General features: G+C 39.8%; 1 protein-coding gene across 3 annotated transcripts in view; it reads right to left on the bottom strand.

Moving 5' to 3' along the window:
- tspan9a (tetraspanin 9a) overlaps positions 1-22,690 on the bottom strand; it is a 166,610-nt gene that overhangs the window by 69,597 nt on the left and 74,323 nt on the right. The window contains exons 4-5 of one of the 3 annotated variants that reach the window (XM_072385428.1): positions 9,476-9,530; positions 1,256-1,335 (exon numbers count right to left, since the gene is read on the bottom strand). In XM_072385428.1, the coding sequence (XP_072241529.1) occupies positions 1,256-1,318 (63 nt within the window). In that variant the 5' untranslated portion in view covers positions 1,319-1,335; positions 9,476-9,530. Of the gene's footprint in view, positions 1-1,255; positions 2,335-9,475; positions 9,531-22,690 lie in introns of those variants that run through there. The other 2 variants (XM_072385429.1, XM_072385427.1) reach the window with 2 other exon arrangements.

Raw genomic sequence — 22,690 nt, 5'->3', positions numbered from 1 at the left:
AAACAAAATTGTCAAGACCAAAGCACTTGCTTGAAATGTTCTATCTGAAATGAAAATCAAGGTCAATATCTGCAATATATGAATTCATGATGAGCTAAGGTTTTCTGACCTTCTCATTCCCTTAAACAAACATTGGCCTCATTCGAGGGACAATAAAGAGCCTCTGAGCATGCAGCTTACTGCATGTCTTTGCCAGTTACTCTTGTCGCTGTCTCTCTGGACTGGCTCATGATATGAGACTGAAATGAAGACATTGCCCTCAAGCATCAGATAGGTCCACAGCTTCAGTCATGAGAATGACCACTTGCACAGCTGTCTATTTTCAAATATGGGATGGTCAGTGGGATAGAGTTAGGTTTCATGCATGTGTATGTGTGTATTTTATATTACTTCCTTTTCATAGCAGGCACCACTGTGCCCCAAAAAACAAGGCTCCTACCCCTGAGATAAAGTGGGCCTGGGTTGATGGAGTCCCTCATGTTGGGATGTTTTTGCGCTTCACGCTTCACTGAATCCACACAAAAGACTTACCCCCATAAGCCTTATAATCCATTCTGTAAACATTCAAGGGATGCCCACTTTTATAGTAAATGACCATGTATAGTTACACACAGCAGAGGCTGCCACAAGGGTTTTCCCTTAGTTACATCTATTAGTAAGTACATTTGGCATGATGACACCTATTACTTTAAGAAGGTGATTCTATTCTTAGGCTGTGATTATAACAATTTCATGATTCTCTATGTATCCAATTACTCTACCACGGTCATAACTTGATCCAAGAACAAAGAGGTAAACTGTGACTGACCATCTCAGCAGATATCTCCTGAAACACTACTTACATACCATAAGCAGCATTTCAGCTGCATGTTCCCTATAAATCACCACCTGAATGAGTGACCCTAATGAACCCTCCCAGCACTCCACACAATACAAAAGGAGAGCTGGTGCAATGGCACTGATTCTGTCATAGGATCCAGGAATAGCAACTTGCACAGAGAGGAACAAGCATAAACACCCTGATGTAATTAGAAACGCATGATTGCCTTGACAGCCATCACTTTGTCATACAGTAATGTATCCTGATTAACATTTTAAAAACACACAAGACACTGAGCCTTCACATTTGGAACTGTGAGAAATCACTCAGGCCAGGTTCACTTTGTCAGCATAACAAAGCCATAAAACATTAACATCGGAGGGATCAATGTGAGCCAGTATTCTGTGAGAAATACAAAATTAATGAGCCACTTACCCAAAATATGAGATTGAAGATGAACATCATATACTTCAAGCAGCAGAGGCAGCCTCTCGCCATGTTGCACTTCTTGAATTCTAAAAGGAACACAAAGGATAGATCCAGGTAAAAGACTACGTATTTGCTGCCTTTAGGTGAGCTGTACTTGTTGTTGGTCTTGTCCCCTGCGGTGGCGTCAGCTGCTGCTCCAGCTTGTCCCTGCTGTGCGTTTTTGCGTGGCCCCGTGGAGCCGTAGAAGGCGCCGGCAGTGAAGCCGCGGCCGCTGAATGGGTGGCCAGACGTGGAGGCTTGAGGAAAATCTGAGTCACGGCTATCTACAGAGGGACTACGGTGAATGGCTGACTCCTCACTACTGGACTTCTCCATGCTCTAGGGCTGCAGCTGCTGATGAGGGGCTCCCTGACGCACAGTCTAACATAGTCTCAGAGATGACAGGACAGAACAACTTGCCCTCCAAGTCTCCACCGCTTCAGACTTCAAAACAATAAAGAAAAAAAGGCACAGCAGCTATAGAACTACATCCACTTAGGAAAGTCTCCTGTATAGAAGTGAGTTGAGCAGAACTGCATAGGCACCTCTGGAACATTTAATTGTCCTCTGCTTAGTGCTGCTGCCTTGCTGTGATAATCCTTAAGTATGCTGTGTAGGAGTGTCCTGTTATGAGCATTACTCTCGCCTTATGACAGGACTGTCTTTCTAAGAAGAAGTTATAGCACTCTTCCTGCGCTGCTTATTGATGTGCCTGGCTGCTCCAGAGGGACTAGGACCCCTGTGAGTCTCCACGTTCTCTTGCTGACCGGATAACTTTCTCCCCTCCTTGCTCTCCTCTTCCCACTTCCTTGCTCCGTCTCCGTCCTCCTCTTCTCTACATGTGCTGAGGCGCTCTCTTCGCAAGCTCTGTCTCTCTCTGTGTCGCTCTGAGTGTACCTGTCTTCTCTAGTGTACCATTCTGCGCTCAGCGACTCAGTCCTCCGCACTGCCTGTGCTCTGCTCCCCCAATAGCAGCGCACTGCCTGATGTGCTATTATCGGCAGACGCAACTGACGGGCATTCCCTATCTCCCAACAAGAGCACTGCCCTCCTCCCCCAACTGTCTCCCTTTCTCTCTCCCTCTCTCTCGGCCCCTCCCCACTGCTGAGCAGACAGCCAATGCAGCAACTGCAGCAAGACCTCAGCTCCTCCTATCCACTCCCTGTGTCTTTATTAAGCCTATCACTGTGTTAGCTTTTACTATACACATTCAGCAATTTTATTTACAACAGGGGAATTGAGAGGCCAGAAATGAGACTAATAAAATAAAACAAACACAAAACATGAAGAGAGAAGCTAATTGCGCTCTAGAGGAGGAAAGCATCGCATTTAGGATGGCAAATGGCTGATAGGATCTATTTCAAATACAGAGTTTAGACTATCAAAATACTGATGACACTGTCACCTACAATTTTACACAAGCCAGAATAGTTATTCCGTTGAATTTACACTGCAATAAAAAAAATTACAGTTAATTTTAATTGCTGCTAATTCATCTATGTTTCAGAGAATTGCTTAAAACATGCATTGGTGATCATTTACTGGGCAGCAGTTTGGTCATACTGAGATGAAAGTATCTTGGTTGTCAGTGACTGCATTTTGCACATTCATGTAAGGGGAAAAAGAGCCGACTGTACCCAGGGCTTGGGAATTAAGGCATTTGCTTTAAGATACAGACATTTTTACAAAGTATGGGGCTGAACAGCGCAGCGCACTGTTCACCTCCCTGAGTAGACCACGCCAACCATAGCAACTAAAATAATAGGATGGTTGCCCTCATTAACTTCGAGGATTTTTGTTCCTTTTTTTAAATCTAGAACTGCCTACTTAAAACCGAACTAGCACCAGCCGTCACATTGTTTGACAGTGGTAATATTCTTCTTTGATCTAAGTGCCGGTGATGGTCTTGCCTGGAGGCAGATGGAGGGAGACCTTGAATTCAGTACACTAAAAAGTGAATCCAGGAATATGCAAAGACCAGGTGAGCCAGTTATTTTTGGTTTCATCATTGGCAAGGAAAATACTGCCTTCAGCAAGCACGTTTATGGCTGATGATGCAACTTCAGGCTTTGATGTTGTACAACTAGAGTACAACTAACTGCATATGACATAATATTTAATCCCGGATCCAGAAATGTTGTATTAATGATACAGTTTGACATTTCTGAAAATACTTACAGCCTTTCTTTTTAAGTCAGAGAAGGCTGATATCAATCGGGGCAGCGAACAAAAATAAAGATGTTACAAGTGGAGGCTAACTGGTAGTGAATTCTTAGTGTTCAGTCAAATTGAGAACAAAAGCTCAAAATAGAAAAAAAAAAGATGACTGTTGGTAAATCAGCAATAAAAGAATCACATGCATCTGCTTACATCTTACTCTACATCTGCTAACTCAAACAGTAAAAATACACACATGAGGAGGATTACGTCACAGTCATGGAATTGGAGCACCACATCATTGAAGCAGGTATAATAAGCGCACTGTGTTTCAATTACTGTATGTTTAGCTATTTAATTTACTAAGCTTGCACATTTTTGTTGTTATGAATAGCATGTCTGCAAAATTTGTGTACAATTAACATTTTGTATGTATATACACGATATTGCCAAAAGTATTCGCTCATCTGCCTTTACATGCATATGAACTTAAGTGACATCCCATTCTTAATCCATAGGATTTAGTATGATGCTGGCCCACCCTTCTGGGCAAGCTTTCCACAAGGTTTAAGAGTGTGTTAATGGGAATTTTTGACCATTATTCCTCACAAAGAGCATTTGTGAGGTCAGACACTGATGTTGGATGAGAAGGCCTGGGTCACTGTCTCTGCTCTATTTAATCCCGGAAGTGTTCTATCGCGTCGGGGTCAGGACTCTGTGCAGGCCAGTCAACTTCTTCAACACCAAACTGGCTCATCCATGTCTTTATGGACCTTACTTTGCGCACTGGTGCAGTTTGGGGCTATCCCCAAACTGTTTCCACAAAGTTGGGAGCATGAAATTGCCCAAAATCTCCTGGTATGCTGAAGCATTCTGAGTTCCTTTCACTGGAACTAAGGAGCCAAGCCCAGCTCCTGAAAAACAACCCCACATCATAATCCCCCCTCCACCAAACTTTACACTTGACACAATGCAGTCAGACAAGTATCGTTCTCCTGGCAACCGCCAAACCTAGACTCGTCCATCAGATTGCCAAATGGAGAAGCGTGATTCATCACTCCAGAGAACTCGTCTCCACTGCTCTAGAGTCCAGTGGCGGCGTGCTTTACACCACCTCATCCAACCATTTGCATTGCACTTGCTGATGTATGGCTTGGATGCAGCTGCTCGGCCATGGTAACCCATTTCATAAAGCTCTCTATGCACTGTTCTTTAGATAATCTGAAACATGACGTTTGGAGGTCTGTAGCGATTGACTCTGCAGAAAGTTAGCAACCTCTGTGCACTATGTGCCTCAGCATCCGCTGACCCCACTCTGTCATTTTACTTGGCTTATCACTTCGTAGCTGAGTTGCTGTTGTTCCTAATCGCTCCCACTTTGTTACAATACCACTGACAGGTGACTGTAGAATACTTCTGTGATAGGCATCCTATCACGGTACTGAAATTCACTGAGCTCCCGAGAGCGACCCATTCTTTCACAAAAGTTTGTAGATGCAGTCTGCATGCCAAGGTGCTTGAATTGATACACCCTTGGCCATGGAAGTGATTGGAACACCTGAATTTAATTACTTGGATTGGTGAGTGAATAAGTTTGGCAATACAGTGTAAAATACACTGAGTCATACAAAATGTGAAGACTTGCTTAATACAAGACTTTTAATTCAAGCCAGGAGCCAACACAAAGAAAATGAGGAATAACTAGCCTGTCACTGTTCAAATCTACAATGCTATGCATAGTGAAGTGAATATAGAAAAAACATGTTCTCAAGTTCTAGTTCAACTTGGGGTTTATGTACAAGAGTATTTTTTTGCAGGGCTAAGTTAAAGCCTTTGGGAAGTCACAGCCAGGAAATATTCAACCACGTGTAAAAGCACAGCTGTAATTTTTTTACTTTTTTGTTTTTGTAGAGATCCAGTGAATTAAATATTAAGTAGTGAGCTTAAGACGTGCAGACAGATATGTTCCACCTTTTCATGTATCCTGCAAAAATGCGAGTCGTATCAGTATTATCATTTTATTTTCATCAAGAACAATAACCTGTCATGATCCTTGACTGTTTTTGTGTTTTTCTGGTTTAGTTTTGCATTTTGATTTTCTAGTTTCTTGCCTGTTTAGTTTCCAGTGTCATTTCCTCTTTCCCTCAGTTCCCTGTTAGTCTCCGGTTCCACCCCCATCTCCCGTGTTAATTCTCCTCAGGTGTCTCAGATCAGTAATCATTCTCTCCACAGCATTTAGTCTCCTGCTTTCCTCTCATTCTTTTTCAGATCCTCAGTCATTCCCGTCATCTACTCTGTGTTCTCTAGTTGTTTTCAAGTTTCCTGAGTTTTTTGTAGTTTAGTTTTTCTCCAGCATTGCTTTTTTTTTTTTTTTTTTTCAATAAAACCTTTTGAATTTGAACTTCTGCATATAGGTCCTACCTTCCTGTCATAACCATATTTTCGGATAGGTTGCCTGATTACCTTAGATTCAGTTTATCTGAAGACATGTTGTGTACATCATAAAGAGCCAAAATAAGAATTACCCACATTGCTATGTTTCATTTCAAAGTTATTTTTGAGAATGATTCTGCTGACAAATTACATGATGTGGGATTCTCACGCGTTGTAGAAAACTTAGACCAGCATTTTAATCTTGGCAAAAACCTCAAGTTTTTATCCAAACATTAGCTGCTGATCCTGATCTGATATCTGTAAAACACAGCAGCAGCATCACATGATTAAGATGTTTTCATCATGAATATGGCCTTCAAATGTGGGTATGAGAGGCTCACCGTTTGAAGTGTTAAAAGTTTCCTGTTAGCCTCTTTGATCACATAAAAGCAAACTCAAACTTGATACTTTCTACATCAGTACTGTTCTCTGAGTTTGTCAGACACATTTGTCAGAGTTCAGCTCTCAGTGTGCATGTTACTGACTCCTAAAGTAGCCCAAAGAATGCATCACAGCCAACACTTCAGATCTTAGACTTGTCCATCCTCGCAGTGTAGCAGGACTCTGCAGCTTTAGGTTAAATGGGGTAAAGGAAGGGGGCAAAATGAGACTTGGGAGAAATTGAATTCTGCGCTATGACACAGGAGTTTTCGCATGGAAAGGAGATGAAAAATATGTGGAACAGCAGCAGAGCAGTCCATAGCAGACAGCCAGGGCTTAGATGGAGGGGTGAGTAGGATGAGACTGCACTGAAATATTCTTTCTGGCGCCGAGTAAATCTGGCAGCTTCTTTTAAACATATGCATGTTACAAAGAGAGGACTGAAGAGATTAGAGCTCAGAAGGAACTAACTGGGACTCGTAAAGCTCTTTGGCCAATGCTTCACAAAAAGTAATGGGACACAAACACTTAACCTGCATGTGTGTCAGAGCACTATGACCAAACACTGACACACTACTAAATCATAAATGTGTGTGTGTAAGCCTTCATCTTTGTTAAAGAAAAAGTAAGGAATAAGAAATGAAAAGTACAAAACTAATTTTAATCAAAGTCCCCACATTGCAACAACTAAAATACAACTTCACTGTATGTAGAAAAGTCCCCAGCTGGTGAGGCGGATGGCCACTGTTCAAGAGTGCTGCCAGGTTTGTTTCTGTTAAAAGGGAAGTTTTTTTCTTTCCACAGTTGCCTTGTGCATGCTGAGGATGGGAGATTGGACTGAAGTGAAGTTTTGGTGCAATCTGTAACTAATTCGGAATGTAATTATCTGGATTTGATTGGATTATGATTGTACTGCAATGAATTAGACTCTAATTGCCTTGAATTGGATTGTATCTTTGAAGTGCCCTAAGATGACATTGGTTGTGATTTGACGCCATATAAATGAAACTTTAATTGAAAAACAAGCAACACCTGCAAAAAGAGATGGGACAGAGGCAAAAAAAGACAAATAATCCCCTTCTGGAAGGTTCTACAATCTGCTGATTAACTGGTGACAGGTGAAGGTGTCAGGATTGGGTATAAAACTAGCATCCGCTGAAGGCATCATCTCTCTAAGCAAAAATGGGTAAATTTCAATGCATCAAGACCAAAAGGCAGAAAACTACTGTTGGCTCCACGTGGCCTTCAAGACCTCAGGCCAGATTATTAAAATATGTAATAAAAAAGAAGTTTGATGTGGTAAATATGCCAATCTGAATTTTTTTTTAATGTGTGGCTGGCATTTCGTCTTGCATTTTGTTGTAATTTATTTTGTCAGTGGTCTTAGTTCAGCATTTCTCTGAAAGCAGAGAACTGTGTCCTGGTGATGAAAATTTATGCTGGAAGCTGTCAGAAGAATGTTAAAAGGATACTCTCATGGTTTACTCTCATTACAGAAAGATTAAAGAAATAACAAATGATCAGTACTGAGGCAGCAGTTGCTGAAACACATCCAGCCCCTACTATGGATTCTGGGAAATCATAGGAAATCTCATTTTCCAACAATTAAACACAATATCTTTCTTGTTTGTGCATCTCTACAGTTTATAAAATATACTCATTCAATAGTCCATCCTAAACTTTTTGTGATTTTTATCAGCCCTTTTACAATAATTGCAATGTATCTCCGTAAACACACCCAGCAAGTTTATGAATGTATATTCCAGAAAATCAAAAAACTGAAAGAAATTAGTATTCAAGCACAATTAATGCACCATTTAAAGAGTTAAAACTAAGAATAAGTCCATGAAATGTAGACAGCAGAATGGACTGGGAACAGAATAGGAATAGGAGGTTCTTGGAAATAAAAGCCCTACATGTTATATAGTACTCTGTGTTATGAGTTGAATTATGATTTTGATAAGTTGTGTTCTTGTTGTGCTTTATCTGTGGGTTGTAGCCAAAGATCACAGACCAAAAACTGATTTTGTTTAAGAGAATGTCTTTGATACCATGTATCATTAAATGAGTGTCTTTTTTTTGTTTTACCATTCATTATGGTTACTTCTAACTATTCAGTGTCATTATTTTGACATGTTATTGGTTGTAGGTACATTAATCAAAGCATAATTGTGACATTTATAAATTGTGAAATTATTACATACAAGCATGGACATCTATGACACTAATTTTCCTCAAAATGTCACTGCATCCAAGACTGGTTGCTTTCAACGAAGCTGTGATAATCACACACGGAAAGTGAGATAAGGGGTTGCTTTATATAAAGAAATATATGAGAAAAAAACTGCCTGGAGGGTTTGCAGGCGTGGGTACTCTGTGTTTTGGCTAGTATGGCACAGAATTACTTGGCTGAAATATAAAATATTTGTGAACTCAAGAGCTCGTTTGTTAAAGGAAAAATTAAATCAAGTTTTGTTTAGAATTTAATATTAGTTTCTTGAATTCAATCGCTTTACAGGCTCTGAAATATTCAAGATGCTTCAAGAAGAAGTTGAAATGTGTCCTCATTTGTAGTAAATTGTAGGCTAATCAAAAACACATCTTTCATATAACCATTTAAGTATTGCAATGAGGTATTTAATATGTCATTGAACATTTCTGACAAACCCACTGGAAATGAATCATACAAACAGCAGTCACAGTCACAAGTCTATTTTACTCATGATGGCATAGAATAAATCAATAAACATGAAAGCAAAACAAAACAAAAATGACACAATCAATTTGCCAATGATATTCTCTTTATTATAGAAAAAATGAGTACAGTTGTGTTAACATGTTTATGGCAGATGCTTTTATCCAAAGCAACTTCCAGGTAGGCAGATAGTCTTGCCTAAGGACTCCTACTGGAGGTAGTACCCCTTATGCAGAGGATTTGAACCAGGGTCTCCCACATGAAAGGTGGCAATCATATCACTACACTATTCAGACATGGCACAACAAAGATAAAAATGTCTGCTCGACAATTATTAGCTAATTTACCATGGCTCATATTTCACAAGGAATTAGAGCTCAATACCGTTGATCAGTCAATCTGAAACCATGTCAGACCTGCAAACTTGGAGCAAATGATTTGTGACAGCACATGATCTGGGTGTGAATGCAAGATCAAGGCCTGAGCATAAGGAGGGATTAAAACTACAAAGAGTTTCTTACCACAAAATATGTCACTGCCAGTGGCCCTCAGATCCTCTCAAGGCCAAGCCTGTTGCTGTGGATGCAAACAGACACCACAGAAAACATGACTATATAAGTGGACTATATACTTTGTGAAGCATAAACAGTAAAAGTTTCTGCTAAACTAATAGGAAGATGAGGACATATTCGCCTGACATATTTGACCTAAGACGCAATCAATTCTAATGTTTGCCTCATCTCCCATATCAAATTAAAATAAGACATCCAGCTGGTTTGATATTTATAGTTCTATCTTGCCCTTTTATGATGATCTGAACATCGCCCCCACAGAAAGGGGGCTGGTCAGACAGTCATGCCATTCTTCCATCATTGTCAGATGATTTGCAACCAAGAAGTCAATAAAATTGTCTGGAAATTGTGTTAATTGGGAATTTGTGACATCAAGCCTCCCTGAAGATCAAACTGTGATGGCAAAAGAGATAATGGCATAAAAGCTAGAAAGAATCAATGACTTTTTCTAAAGGTCAAATACTTTTAACACTGACTATATTTAGGAGTATCAAGTTTCATGCACTTGTTTCATGAAATTGCTGATTTGTGATAATATCAAGCAGGAAAAAGCTCTGATATATTTTCAGAAAGGAAGCAACTTCCAAGAAATGAGAAATTCACGGGAAAAAAAAGACACCAGTTGTGAATATGTCCACAGAGGTGCAAAAAGGTTGCCCAAACACACACACGCAAACGCACTTTCACACCCATATAGAATTAAATACAGACCAAGACAAAATGCCCAAAGCAGCCACTCCTGTAGCCAAGCCCCACTTTAAACTTAATTCCTGCAAACACATCAATCAGGGCAGTGGTATATATGGTAGGACATAGGAGACAGGCAGGGTTTTACAAGTAAAGAGAGTAAACTCCCCCAATTACAGGATGCTACATTAGCATTTAGATCAGAAAATGTTTCTTACCATTGAAATGCAACATAGTATTCAGAGTGCAGCCCTGTTCAATAAAAGCCATCAAAGAGGGTCACATGCCTTTCTGTAGCAGTAAAATATAAGACTCCTTGCATAGCCTTGCAGACAAAGCAAAAGCAACAAAGTGTTCTCATAATGTTGATCAAGGGATTAGACCAGCTATGTCCACCAGTGCTCTATATGACTTATACAATATTTAAAAGAGTGATAACTCTATGAAAAAGATATTTTTATTCTAGTCTATTGGAAATGTGAAGAGCAAGCCTTTGAAGTCACAGGGCTTGGTTATCAATTTACAGTGTGTGACTTAATTAAACTTGAATGTTGGGTCTTTAAAACAAATGGCATATTTCATAGCAATTGTTCTTCAACAACATGAAAATACAGATTTTGTATCCATCTTTGTATCAATAATAAACAATAATGACCAGCTGACTAGAAGAAATAACTCAGAGCAAGGTTTAGGGAATATAAAGCTATCATTTTAGGTTTTGTTGCATACCAGAGAAACACAATGGATTATACTTATTGATTTATGATACTGATGTCAGCAAATTACATTACACTGCTGAGGCAGTAATATAGTAGAAAGTATCAGTTACACACATGATAAGCAAATCCACACAGTGTTACCAATCTGACTCAAATAAAACTATGAAGGAATTCCTATAATTAGCCCTGCTGTTGTTATTGGTAATAATAACACGCCCTAAAACACAAGAGCAAATAACACGTTTTCTTATGTGCACAAATGAGCTGTTCTTCCTCCATAGCACTACATGACTTTGTACCATATAAAATTACTGTCCTCCTAAGCAAAAAGACAAGCAGGTGATGGGTCATTTTAAGTGCTGTAGGAAGTGAAAGAGAGATGGCATAGATAGGATGTAGTTATTCCTCCATGTCCAAGTCACATGGAAAAAATGGCAACCGCAACGGAAGCGATGCTACACAGAGCTCAAGTTTCCACAACCTGTGAATGCCACTGGCACAACATTAAAACTATTTAAGGATGTGGAGACACAAGAATATGTGATGGTCAGATCTTTCTTTGCTCTGGAAGCCCAAAGCCCTGTGTGTGAGCTGTGTTAAGTGTGGCATGTCCTAAACAAGCCACTGCATACTAAAACCTCTTCCTGCGCTTTGGGGAGACATGTATAGGACACTTCCGCAAGCTTAAGGATAAAAATGTCCCGTGAGTAACTGGAAAGGGTTAGACAGGGGTGACAAAACTTGGAATGGAGAAAAGGAAGGAGTAGAAGGAATACAAATAAATAGGACATTGGAGCCTATCAGGCAGGCAGCATGTAGCGTTCACTTAATGTACGAGATCTTTGTACTGCTTTTCTAGGTGCCATCTGGGTGGCATCAATGGGCGTCAAAGCAAGCTGTCTGGGGAAAACCCCTCTAAGCCCAAATCTGTCTATGATCTTGTTCCTCTTCCACAAGATTCAAGGGTCAATCTGTGCTTAAAGTAGGGTCAAAATCAGTTTCGTCTGAGTTTCTAAACCATGGGGGAGTAGAAAATAGCTGGAGCCACACACAACACATGTCTGCATTATGTGAACATCAAGTGTACAACACAGCTGTGAGTCAATGAGCAGATGAGCATAAAGTGTCTCTGAAGGAATGCTGCAGAAGCTGCTGACACAGCAAAGAAGGTCAGATGGGGTTTATCAATATTTTAGTTGGCTGTTGCTGAGATGCAAAGAGAGGCGGTATAGGCTGCACTGCTGTGTTGTGATGCACAGGGATGAATATGTAGAAAGGAAGATTTTGGACAAAAGGTAGTAGAAACTGTGGTAGACACAATGAATGCTAAAAAAAGAGCTTCTCTTCTTGCTGTTCGTGTAACCCAGTATTGGTGTTCCTGGCTGAGAGTTCCAAAGAAAGGATGAATTAAAGGCATGACAGAATGCCATCAAAGCTTTGCCATTGTGTGAACCACAGACATCTCATCTCTATCTTCCAGACTGTTGTTTGTACCTCAGGGAGTTGGATCACTGCATGATCTCAAGCAGCTTATGACATATATAGTCCTACCATTACCATAATCACATTGCAAAATCATATTTGCATGCCCCATGTGACATAAATGAAAGAGACAGAAGTTTGATATGAAAGAAATGTAGTTTAAAAAATGAAACCATGTTAGGTAGAAGCCTGCAGAGAGGAGATGATGGCCCAGCTCAGTACAGCTCCAATCTGCCCAGCTGGGCAGCACCTCCCCACAATATGGCAAGCCCTGACTGTCCATGTGTGAGAGTGTGTGATTTGTGTGTTTGAACTGGGGACATGAGGTCTGTCCCCTGGCGCAGACACTTTCAATATGGCTGTGGTCATTCATGAGCAGCCGTACTGTCACTGCCATACTGGGAGAGCAAGGGCAGCAGAGGAGAAGAGAGGTGAAGGCAGCAGAGAAAAGAAGAATAGAGGGGAGATAAGGATAGCAGACTGTGGCAACATGCCTTGGATCCCTTTGCTTTTACAGGAACTGCCCTGCAGCGGATTAATGCCCTCCTCTAAACAAGCAGCTGCCATGTTTTTGTGTTTGTGGGGCAGTTCAGTCGTAAATTAACAACTGCTGAGTGTGGTGCTTGTTCTGGCTTTAGTTTGTGGGTTTGGTGGATCACAGCAAAATTGGGGTTTTAAAACAATACAACTAAACCGATTCATTTTAAATTTCAAAACAGTCACATTTCATATGTTCAAAAGCGCTTATAAGAAGGTGGACTTCCTCTCCAGTCATGTCAATTCTCCATACAAACTGCTATTGGTCCAGGGTTTTTTTTCCATTACGCTGTCATTCGTGGCTGGTTGGGCATAAAAATGACATGTTTTGGGTTAATCATTAGTAAGAATATGGTTAAGGTAAAGTATACAAAGACGTGGTTAGGCTAAATGATCAATAAATACAATCTTATAGGTTCGCATCACAATGTCTGAAAGCTGCATGATACAAAAAGGCATCGTAGTTCTGCTTTTTATTTATTGGGACACTACTAAAGTTTGGACATGTAAACATGCACACAGACTCGGCTAATTTTTCTGGAAAACTCATGTTAACACATATCAATTAATCAAGTTTTCATCTCTATGTTATTTACTTTAAACCATACAAATGGGACAATGACAAAGGAGACATTCCTGTTAGTCTGCACAACACATGAGGTAAACCGCAGTTACAGCAACCCCAAGTAGACTAAATGTAGACACACAGCGAACCTGCTTGTGTCATTTTTACCATGTTCTTGTCCCCCCCCCCCAATTTATTACCTTCAGGTCCCATAGATCCAAGCATCATAAAAGGGTACAGCCACAGAAAAAGCTACAAGCCTCATAAAAATCTTAACACTCATCATAAGAAAATATCTTCACACCTTTTTTTCAAACAAAATAAACCCCCATATAATCTAAGAGACAGCATATCTTTGTCTGTGTCCAGACAGATACTGCACATGACACAACTATCAGTGGTGAACAAACTAGAGATGATGGATGCTTCATGTAGACTAAATAAATGAATGCACAAAGCCTCTTCAACTCAGTGGGGAGGGAAATTAAAACAGAAGATGTATACAGTGCTGCATAAATGGTGTGGAACAATCCACTAGAAGTCCCTTTCGCAATCTTATAAATAGAGAAACTCATAGTCTGATTGTAAATCATAGTCTGATGTTATAAACATAATGGTACTTTTTAAACGACATCCATCTGTATGTTTCCATGGAAACCCATTTAAAATCAAATAAAAAATTAAATCTACAAGTGAAAAAAAGTCACTCAGCATTCGAGGGATATAAAGATAAAAACAGAAAAAAAGCCAAACACAGCATCCTGCACTCCATAAACAGTCACATAATTATAGTGCACGTTCTCTAGTGAAATCCCAAGGAAGGTTATAGGTTTCCCTGGCAGAAAAAAATTAATTTGCAGCCCTCCATCAACATCATACATACACCAACAGAAAACAATTACATTTCAATGTTTATCAACTGATAAAGTAATCTATTACTCTGGGTATCTGGAACTGACCAAAACAGCTTTAATACACATAGTATCCTTTGTTTAACTGCCAAATATTCTTAATTAAAGTCTGCAGACAGTAAGTCTCTCTGGGATCCAGGCTGAAATTGGCTTAGACTGCTCTGATTTCACCTACACATGTGCTTTGTGCTGATGGCTCGCAATTTTCTACTTGTTTTGAGGGCCTATGATTAGAAATTAACTCAATATGCTTGCACCCCATGTCGCGCTTTTGCAGCTTGATCTTGAGGCAAAAATGCTTGTAGATAATCAAAATGAAAATAATTATTCTTTCACCACAAACCCCAACATGTAATTATGGCAGCAAAAATGATTTATACAGACCATTAATGAAATTAACATCACTTGTTGTTTAAACATATAAAAAATAGTTGGCATAAATTAATGTATTTGCTCCAAGGAAATGGTTGGGTATAAATTCTAACAAGATTAATCATGACGTGCCCCAAAAAAACTTGTGAGGCAGAGAGCCACAAGGAAGGAAATGCAAGCGATGCTGCTACTACTCTATCATCAATTTTTCAAACCACTCTCAAATGCACAGGGTCTTCCTCAAAATGGTTTAAGGCAGGAAAATAACTTCCCTCCATCCTATGACCCGTTAAAATATGTTTCTCCTCTTAAATATACAAATCATAGCCAGCACACATCAATCAGTAACGTAAAAAGCTGTTAATGACACTGCAGGAGAGCATATTCAGTTATTTAATTTCCTGAAGCGAAAGGAAAAAGTAGTTTCATCTTATATTTTCTGCTACTATGTGGAAAGTATCCCAATTTCTACGCACATATCAACTCTCAACTTATCACTCTTAAGGAAGTCGGGATCATGCAATATCCAACAATGGTCCTCTACCAGGTAAAAAAACAATATTCTGCAGCTGCTCCACAGGAATGAAAGTGAACCTCATTTAAAGCCTCAATCACTCCCAAAGCACAGCTCTACTGTTACACACATAAAAGAAGGAACAAAGGACATACTTAACCAGATACACACATGTAAGAAACTACATATAGAGCTAAAGCATGATATGTACACTGCCTCCAAGTCACCACCTGGATTTAACTAAGGAAATAGGTAAGAGGCTCCCATTGGATAATTACTACATGGGTGATTATGTTTCAGCTGGTAACAAGTTATTAAACCTAACCAATACAGTGAGTAGCTTCTTTTTTCTTAAACAACCATGTTGGCAGACACATCCAGTGGTTGTGGAAAAGGTGTTAATTTGTTTTCAAATCATTGGCAATGAATCAAACAAAGACGGGAGAAAGAAGGAGATTGCTGAAACCACTAAAATTGGGTTAAGAACAGTCCAACGATTATTGAAAACCGGAAGGATGGTGGGGAACCATCATTTTCGAGGAAGAAATGTGGTCAGAAAAGAATCTTGAATGATCATGATTGGTGATCACTTAAAGAAAAACAACAGAAGAACTCATGGATATGTTTAATCTTGAAAGTAAGAGCAATTCAACACGCACAATGCAAAGGGAACTCAAGGGATCGGGACTAAACAGCTGTGTAGCCTTAAGAAAACCACTTATCAGTGGTTTTCTTGCTAGGGAGTGCACCTTCAAACAATTCTAACTTAACGTCACGCTGACGTGGACCGCAAGGGCTGTGATTGCAATATAAGCAATACTGATGAGCTCCAACTGCAAATACAGTTGCTCCACCTCGGTTGCCATTGCTTACTGTTGTTAACTGTGACCAGAAGAGCAACGCATCTCTCGACGCAGAACTTCGAATGCTCAATGGCAATGTGACGGAGAAGCATAAACTAGGCGTAAGAAGAGTTGGATGAAGTAATGCACCCATCATGCCTAGTGCCTACTTTACAAGCCTTCGGGGGCCGTGCTATGATCTGGGGTTGCTGCAGTTGGTCAGGTCTAGGTTCAGCAATGTTATGTGCCCAAAGAATGAATGACCAGGTTGTTCCATCAGTAGGGTTTCTTTTCCTTGAAGGAACGGGCATGTTTCAAGATGACAATGCCAGGAATTATCGGGCTCAAATTGTGAAAGAGTGGTTCAGGGAGCATGAGACATCATTTCACACATGGATTGGCCACCACAGAGCCCAGACCTTAACCCCATTGAGAATCTTTGGGATGTGCTGGAGAGGTCTTTGTGCAGCAGTCCTACTCTCCCATCATCATTACAAGATCTTGACAAAAAATGAATACAACTCTAGATGGAAATAAATGTTGTGAACTTGTGACACCGCAGAAGCTTATTGAAATGATACCACAGCTAATGTGTGCTGTAATCAGAGCTAAAGATGGTCCAACAAAACATATATATATGCAGAGCTCCTCCACAGTTTGTGCAATATCTCTTCTCTTTATGTTCAGTGTATGCAACTGTATATTCTATACAGTCATCTCTCCGAGTCTTGCTCACAAACACATACACACACATGCTCCTACCCACTGTCATTCCCTATTCATACACTGACCTTCAGCAAAATGAGAAGCTGTCTCAATAAATACAGTAGTGACTTACATTTAAATAATAAATACAATCAACGTGGTTCATTCAGGGTCAAGACTGCTGTGTTCGCAACAAAATTAAAGTATGCTAATCACCACGCACACCTGCCAACCCCGTCAAGTCATTAAAACTGCTCTCACAGCTGGGCAGCGGTGAAATAGTCAAGGTAATCGGAAAGAGAGGATTGAGCAACACAGTCCACCACAACTGTGAAAAAGGACAGTTGTCTAATGTGAGCTGCAGGTTAAATGCAATCATTTCTGTCAACATAACACAGAATTTTCATACAAGGCATTTAAGTCGAGCAGCCAAGTTCACTCCATGTCACTCGGTTTGTGCATCCTTGCAGTTCCGTTCCTATATGTATGTTTTTCTTTCTGTCTGTGTGCCAGCGTAAAACATGGAATCTGAGTGAGCAGGGTCAGGCGTTCCAAATTCAGTTCGTCAGGAGTTTTATTTCCTGTTCAGAGTGTGCTCGGCTCCAGTCTGTCTCCACTGTGGTATTCCTGCCACATCACAGGTGGAGGCAAAGAGCAACTGCACACTGCACAGAATGCTAAAGTGGAAAACAGCATTAGGGGGGCTGGAAAGGGTACCGTCCTTCATCTTCCTTTCTTTCAACACGGTCATCATCCATTTTAACAAGTCTGCACCTCACATAATGACTGACAGAGTTTGTGATGGTTAGAGTCCTTCAGCTTTACAAGTTTTCACGACATTCACAGTGGAAGAGTGTTCGATTTCCTCTTGTTAGGCAATGCAACCTTAAGAGTTTGATATTCATGGTAATGCCACAAGGTGAAACACAGCCTGTTTCCACCCACAAATAGTAGTCCCTGCATTATGACTCATGCCAGTTTAATAGAAGACAGTAGACCAAATGGGCCTGGAGTTAAGGGTCTCATTGCCTTTTATCTAAACCACCTTTTGGAACCAGGGGCACCAGATATCCAACTCTCTGGTTAAACAATTCCACTTGCCTCTCTCTCGTTCTGTGCTGCATCTGTATTAATATTCATTCAATATCGTATGTAGTTTATTAGACTCAAGCATTTTGTTATTCAAGGTGACTGCAGAAGGAAGTGCAAACATTTATTTGGGGATAATGTCTAAGCAAATATCCTAACAAATATACTTTTGACTTTCTGCCACAAATAAATTGTATCTGTTGTAACAGCTCATAGTAGCTAACATAAGATTTAATATTCATATTATCCAAAACCTTTAAACTAAGCAACTGGAAAATTAGGGAACAGCTCCAGAGATACCCTAAATAATGTATTCCTCTCCTCTGATTTCTCTGTCATTACCTTCCTTAGTAATAGTTGCTATTTTTGCCTTTAATCTCAGTTATTTTCTCTCTTCTCATTTTTTCTTCTTTTTGTTGTTGTAATGGTTTTAAGGTTTAAGGCTTTATGCAAGAAATCATCAGAAAGGTTGGCTCTGTGAGCTATGATTGTCTCCACAAATCATAGACACATTCAGACAAGGAGCTTTAATGGATATATGATACATGCTATTAAACATTGCCCCTGAGCTTGTTTTCATGAAGCTTCTAGGAATAGCTGAAGGAACTGATATGGGATCACTATTTGGGTCACTTGACCACACTAGCTCCACTGTAAAATATCCAATGCATTCCAGATGTATATCTAGATTTGTGTATATTTTAAGTTTCCGCCAGGACAAAGCGGAACTGAAGTGTTGAATGTCAGTACAGTAATAACAAACAATGCCCATTATGTGATGACATCCTTGACAGCTTGGAAATCAGGGTCGGAGGTCTTCCGCAAATGATCCAGTGGCCAGTAGCTTTATACCCAAGCTTTAAATTTGTGTTCAGACAGGTCTCTTTCCCACCTCTCCACTGCAACAAACATCCTCAGCAGATCTCTGCTTACGCTTTTACCTTTTCTAACTGAATTTGCGAGCTATATCTTGGGAGTATGACAATCATAAGAATTAAAGCTAAGAAAATTAAGCTTGAACCACACTGACAAAGAAATGGAAATAGAGAGAATGGCCTCAAACTCTCCTAGTAATGTGTTTGAAAAACCACTCAAACCTAATAACAATGAAATAGAGCATGAAGTAGACACAAAAATAGAACCATGTGATTAAAACCAAATGAGCACAGCTATGCAAGAAGCAACTTCAATAATGAAATTGTGCCATGTTGACAGCATCTGTGCTGATGAAATTCCTGTTCTGAGCACTCATGTGTAGTTTTGTTTAAAAAAAAAAAAAGAAAATGGGTGATATGGAGGTTGTAATGTAATGAAATGCAGTATAGGCAATCAGTTATCATTCTAAAACATATAGCTTCCACACATTTATCTCCTTCTGCTTAAGGAAGACTTATTTATAGTGCTTCCAGGGGAGCAACTGTAGCTGTGGGCATACTTAGTTTAATTAGTAAAACAAATACAGAAGATATTCAGTGTGACACTAATGTGATCCAGTGCTAATCTGGGAAAAGTTGGTAAATCAAGACTAAGCCTAGGCTCCTATTAGGGATGACTCTGATTAGAAATGGAATTCAACATATAGCAAGCTGCAGTTTATTACAACTCAACTCGTGTACAACAACTCATCAAAATAATTCCATAAACAGATAAAACCCCACTGACTTTGCTCAAATTTAGGTGTTTAAGTTTAAAGTTGTTTAAGGTTAAAGAACTGGTGATTCATTCTGTCTGTGCTGATATTTTATGCCTGAGGTCGGTGTCTTCTGTTCAGATTAAGGACATTTTGAAAGCTCAAGAGTGATTATTCCTTTAGCTCAACGGCCGTTAGAAGAGACATTAGTGTAGCTCTTCACCTGATTTAGAAGAGCCATTTTCTTGATCTGAGGTTACACTTTCAGCAGTTAATACTTTTCTAGGCAAATATGACAGACTGTTGATTAAAATTGACTACATGCCTGGGATGCTTGCTGCTACTTTATCTTATTTATCAAAATAATCAAAAAAATACAGTACTTTGAACCAATCTTGAGCCAGCCCTCGTTTCTGTATACTTTGCCTCCAAGGGGCCAGACTTTTTAAAAAATATTTTAAAGTGCTCTTGAGCAATAGATTTCAGGCTTTCTCATGGTGTTTTTTAAAGATTTTCCTTTGGACCTTGGCTGCTTTTTCACTAATTTTCCGTACAGTTCTTGTCACTGACCGTTTTCAGAGGAACGTGTTTTTGTTTTTGTCAAGTCACTTAACACTTAACTATGAATCACTCAAGCATAAAAGACAACTAATTCAATTAATTAACCACTGTTATGTCTACACATAACAGACAACTTAACTTAGCAAACGTAAGCACTTTTTTACTAGCAGCCTTTAACAAAGACAGATAAGTGGATCCCATTGCTTTAGTTCCACCTACAAAAAAAACAAGAGATAACCCAGTTTGACACACATAAAATAACTGTTTTTCAACAAACAGGTCATTCCGAAAGAACTATTTGCAAAAATTTACCAGCCAAAAACATATCTTCACATTGTGTCCACAAAAATCTGAGGAATTCAGACAAGAGGAGGCCAACAGAAGAAGTAGGGCCTTAAAAAAATCAACGACCTGACACCCAACTTAAGAGAAGCCTGTGTGAACACTGGGGTTAAAGGTAAATATCTGAGGATTGGAGCCAAAATGATAACAGCAAACTAAGAAGGATCACTGTGTAAAAGTGCCATAGCTGGAAATTGAGCCCTGGTTCACATTGAAAGGAATACTATTTGGGTTTGAGTTGACTGCCCCCTGCACTATGCCTTTCCTTGATAAGAAAAAAATCTGAGCTCAGCACACGGTGCATGCAGAGCCAGATAGAGTGAAGAGTGATTACAGAATGGACAAAAGCTCTCTGCCAGGACCTTAATTTAGCTGGCCCTCCCCATCTATGAATCCACACTTTATGCAGACCCAAGCGCAGGCTCAGTTCCAGACCCAAGGGATCCTCATTATAAGGCTGGCATAGAGATCTCAGGCCACCACCAGAGCAATGCACTGAATTGACAGCTTCAGCCAGGTAAATGCTAGGTGACAGAATAAATTCTTGAGCAAGATTGTTTCTTACAGTCGACTGTATGGCCAAGAGTGAGAGAAAATGTCTCATGATTTAAGGTCACTTGTTATCGTCAAAATCATTATGTTTTATGGCTTGAGACATAAATATTCTTCTCTTTTTGTAAGAGGAAGCATAAATGATTTAGTAGCATTAAAAGACGCAACATGGTCTCATTTCACTGATAATTTACCTCTCAAACAATTTTTTGATGATGGTTTCCTTCCCTGAAAATATGCTTTGGGTTTAAGGAGGCTGTTACTTTATGCCTGGCTTACCTACCAGTGGGGTGTGCTGTCAAAGATTTGCAGAGAGTTAAAAGCATCTATCAGCAGGCATCATCCTCAAAAAGCAGAACCCCTCCTCACAGAAGCATAATTTCCCCTTCATGTTAGCATAGGATTCTATAAAGCCATTTTCATGAGACTAGCATTTACAGTTCAGTCAAGCTCAGCGGCCACTGTGCTTACAATAGTCTTTTCCCCAGTTAATCATCCCAATTATTTCTGAATTTGAAATGGGGGCATAAAAATTCAGGATTTTCACTGCACTTATAACATCTCAAGTCATGTGTCTATGAACATATCTGAGCTGGATGGCCACTGGCCAGAAAGGAAATTAACAGAGAGACAGAACAACGAGAGGATTTCCACATCCACTATGGCACTCTAAATGCACCGTCACCTCTGAGTAGTAGACAGGACGACCACAGAGATGCAAACCCAGTACAGTTGAAATGTCTGTTGTCTTTACTTCAGGGGAAAAAAAATCCCAGAAATAATTCATCATTTAATCTTTTGTGTTGATATCAAAACAAACAAACAAAACCTCTTAGTGTTTGGGTACAGTATGCTTACTTGAACACTCCTCTACTACAGCAAAAATCAACTATTGACAGGAAAGGGGCATCTGTTCAGTGTCCTACTGCTAGCAGCTCTTTAAAAATGGCTCAATAGTTCACATCCAGCTGCTCCGCTCTGTCACTTAGCTCTTCCATCTCCTTCCTTATCCCCAAATACCCTCAGCTGCCCTCTCAATAAAGCATCATACTAGCAGCTAAAATAGACAACTCCTAGATGGATACAAACATTTTGTGACTCCCCTCTGGTTTCGGAAGTGCAGCTTTTCTCACTTGCCTTTCTGACTGACATTGGCCTTAGTGCTATTAGACTTTGGGGATATCGCTTAAAACATGAGCTTCATACATTTATGATTGTTTGGGTGGAGTATAGATGCAAATGAAGTTGAATATGCAACTCCTTGATCATCATGCAAAAGAGAAGATAAGCATATGCACCAATGATGGCATATACTGCCATTTACAACCCACAACAGCAGTGCAAGAGCAACATACTGCAAGAGGAAGGAAGAGGCCACTATCAACAACGAGTAAGCGAATGACAAATGACAAATTACAGTTACAGAGAGGTAAGTTATTTCTTGATACAGAGCCTTTGAATATGCTAATTCTACTGTCTAGAGGAAATGTGTGCAGAGTACACTTGCAAAGTCTTGTTGACATTTTGGTAAGATTAAGGAAAGGCAGACTACAGAGTTGAAACATGAGACTGAAAAGTTTCTGTTCTGTGGGAATCAAGTTACAAGGCTCTGTTCTGCTTAATTTGTTTGTTTACTCTTTTGCACTCCTATTTTAA

This window comes from Leuresthes tenuis, unplaced genomic scaffold, assembly GCF_036924035.1.
Source record: "Leuresthes tenuis unplaced genomic scaffold, fLeuTen1.0.hap1 SCAF_5, whole genome shotgun sequence".
Classification (NCBI taxonomy): domain Eukaryota; kingdom Metazoa; phylum Chordata; class Actinopteri; order Atheriniformes; family Atherinopsidae; genus Leuresthes; species Leuresthes tenuis.
The sequence above is the reverse complement of the archived record's forward strand: the minus strand, read 5'-3'. Positions and strand labels throughout refer to the sequence as shown.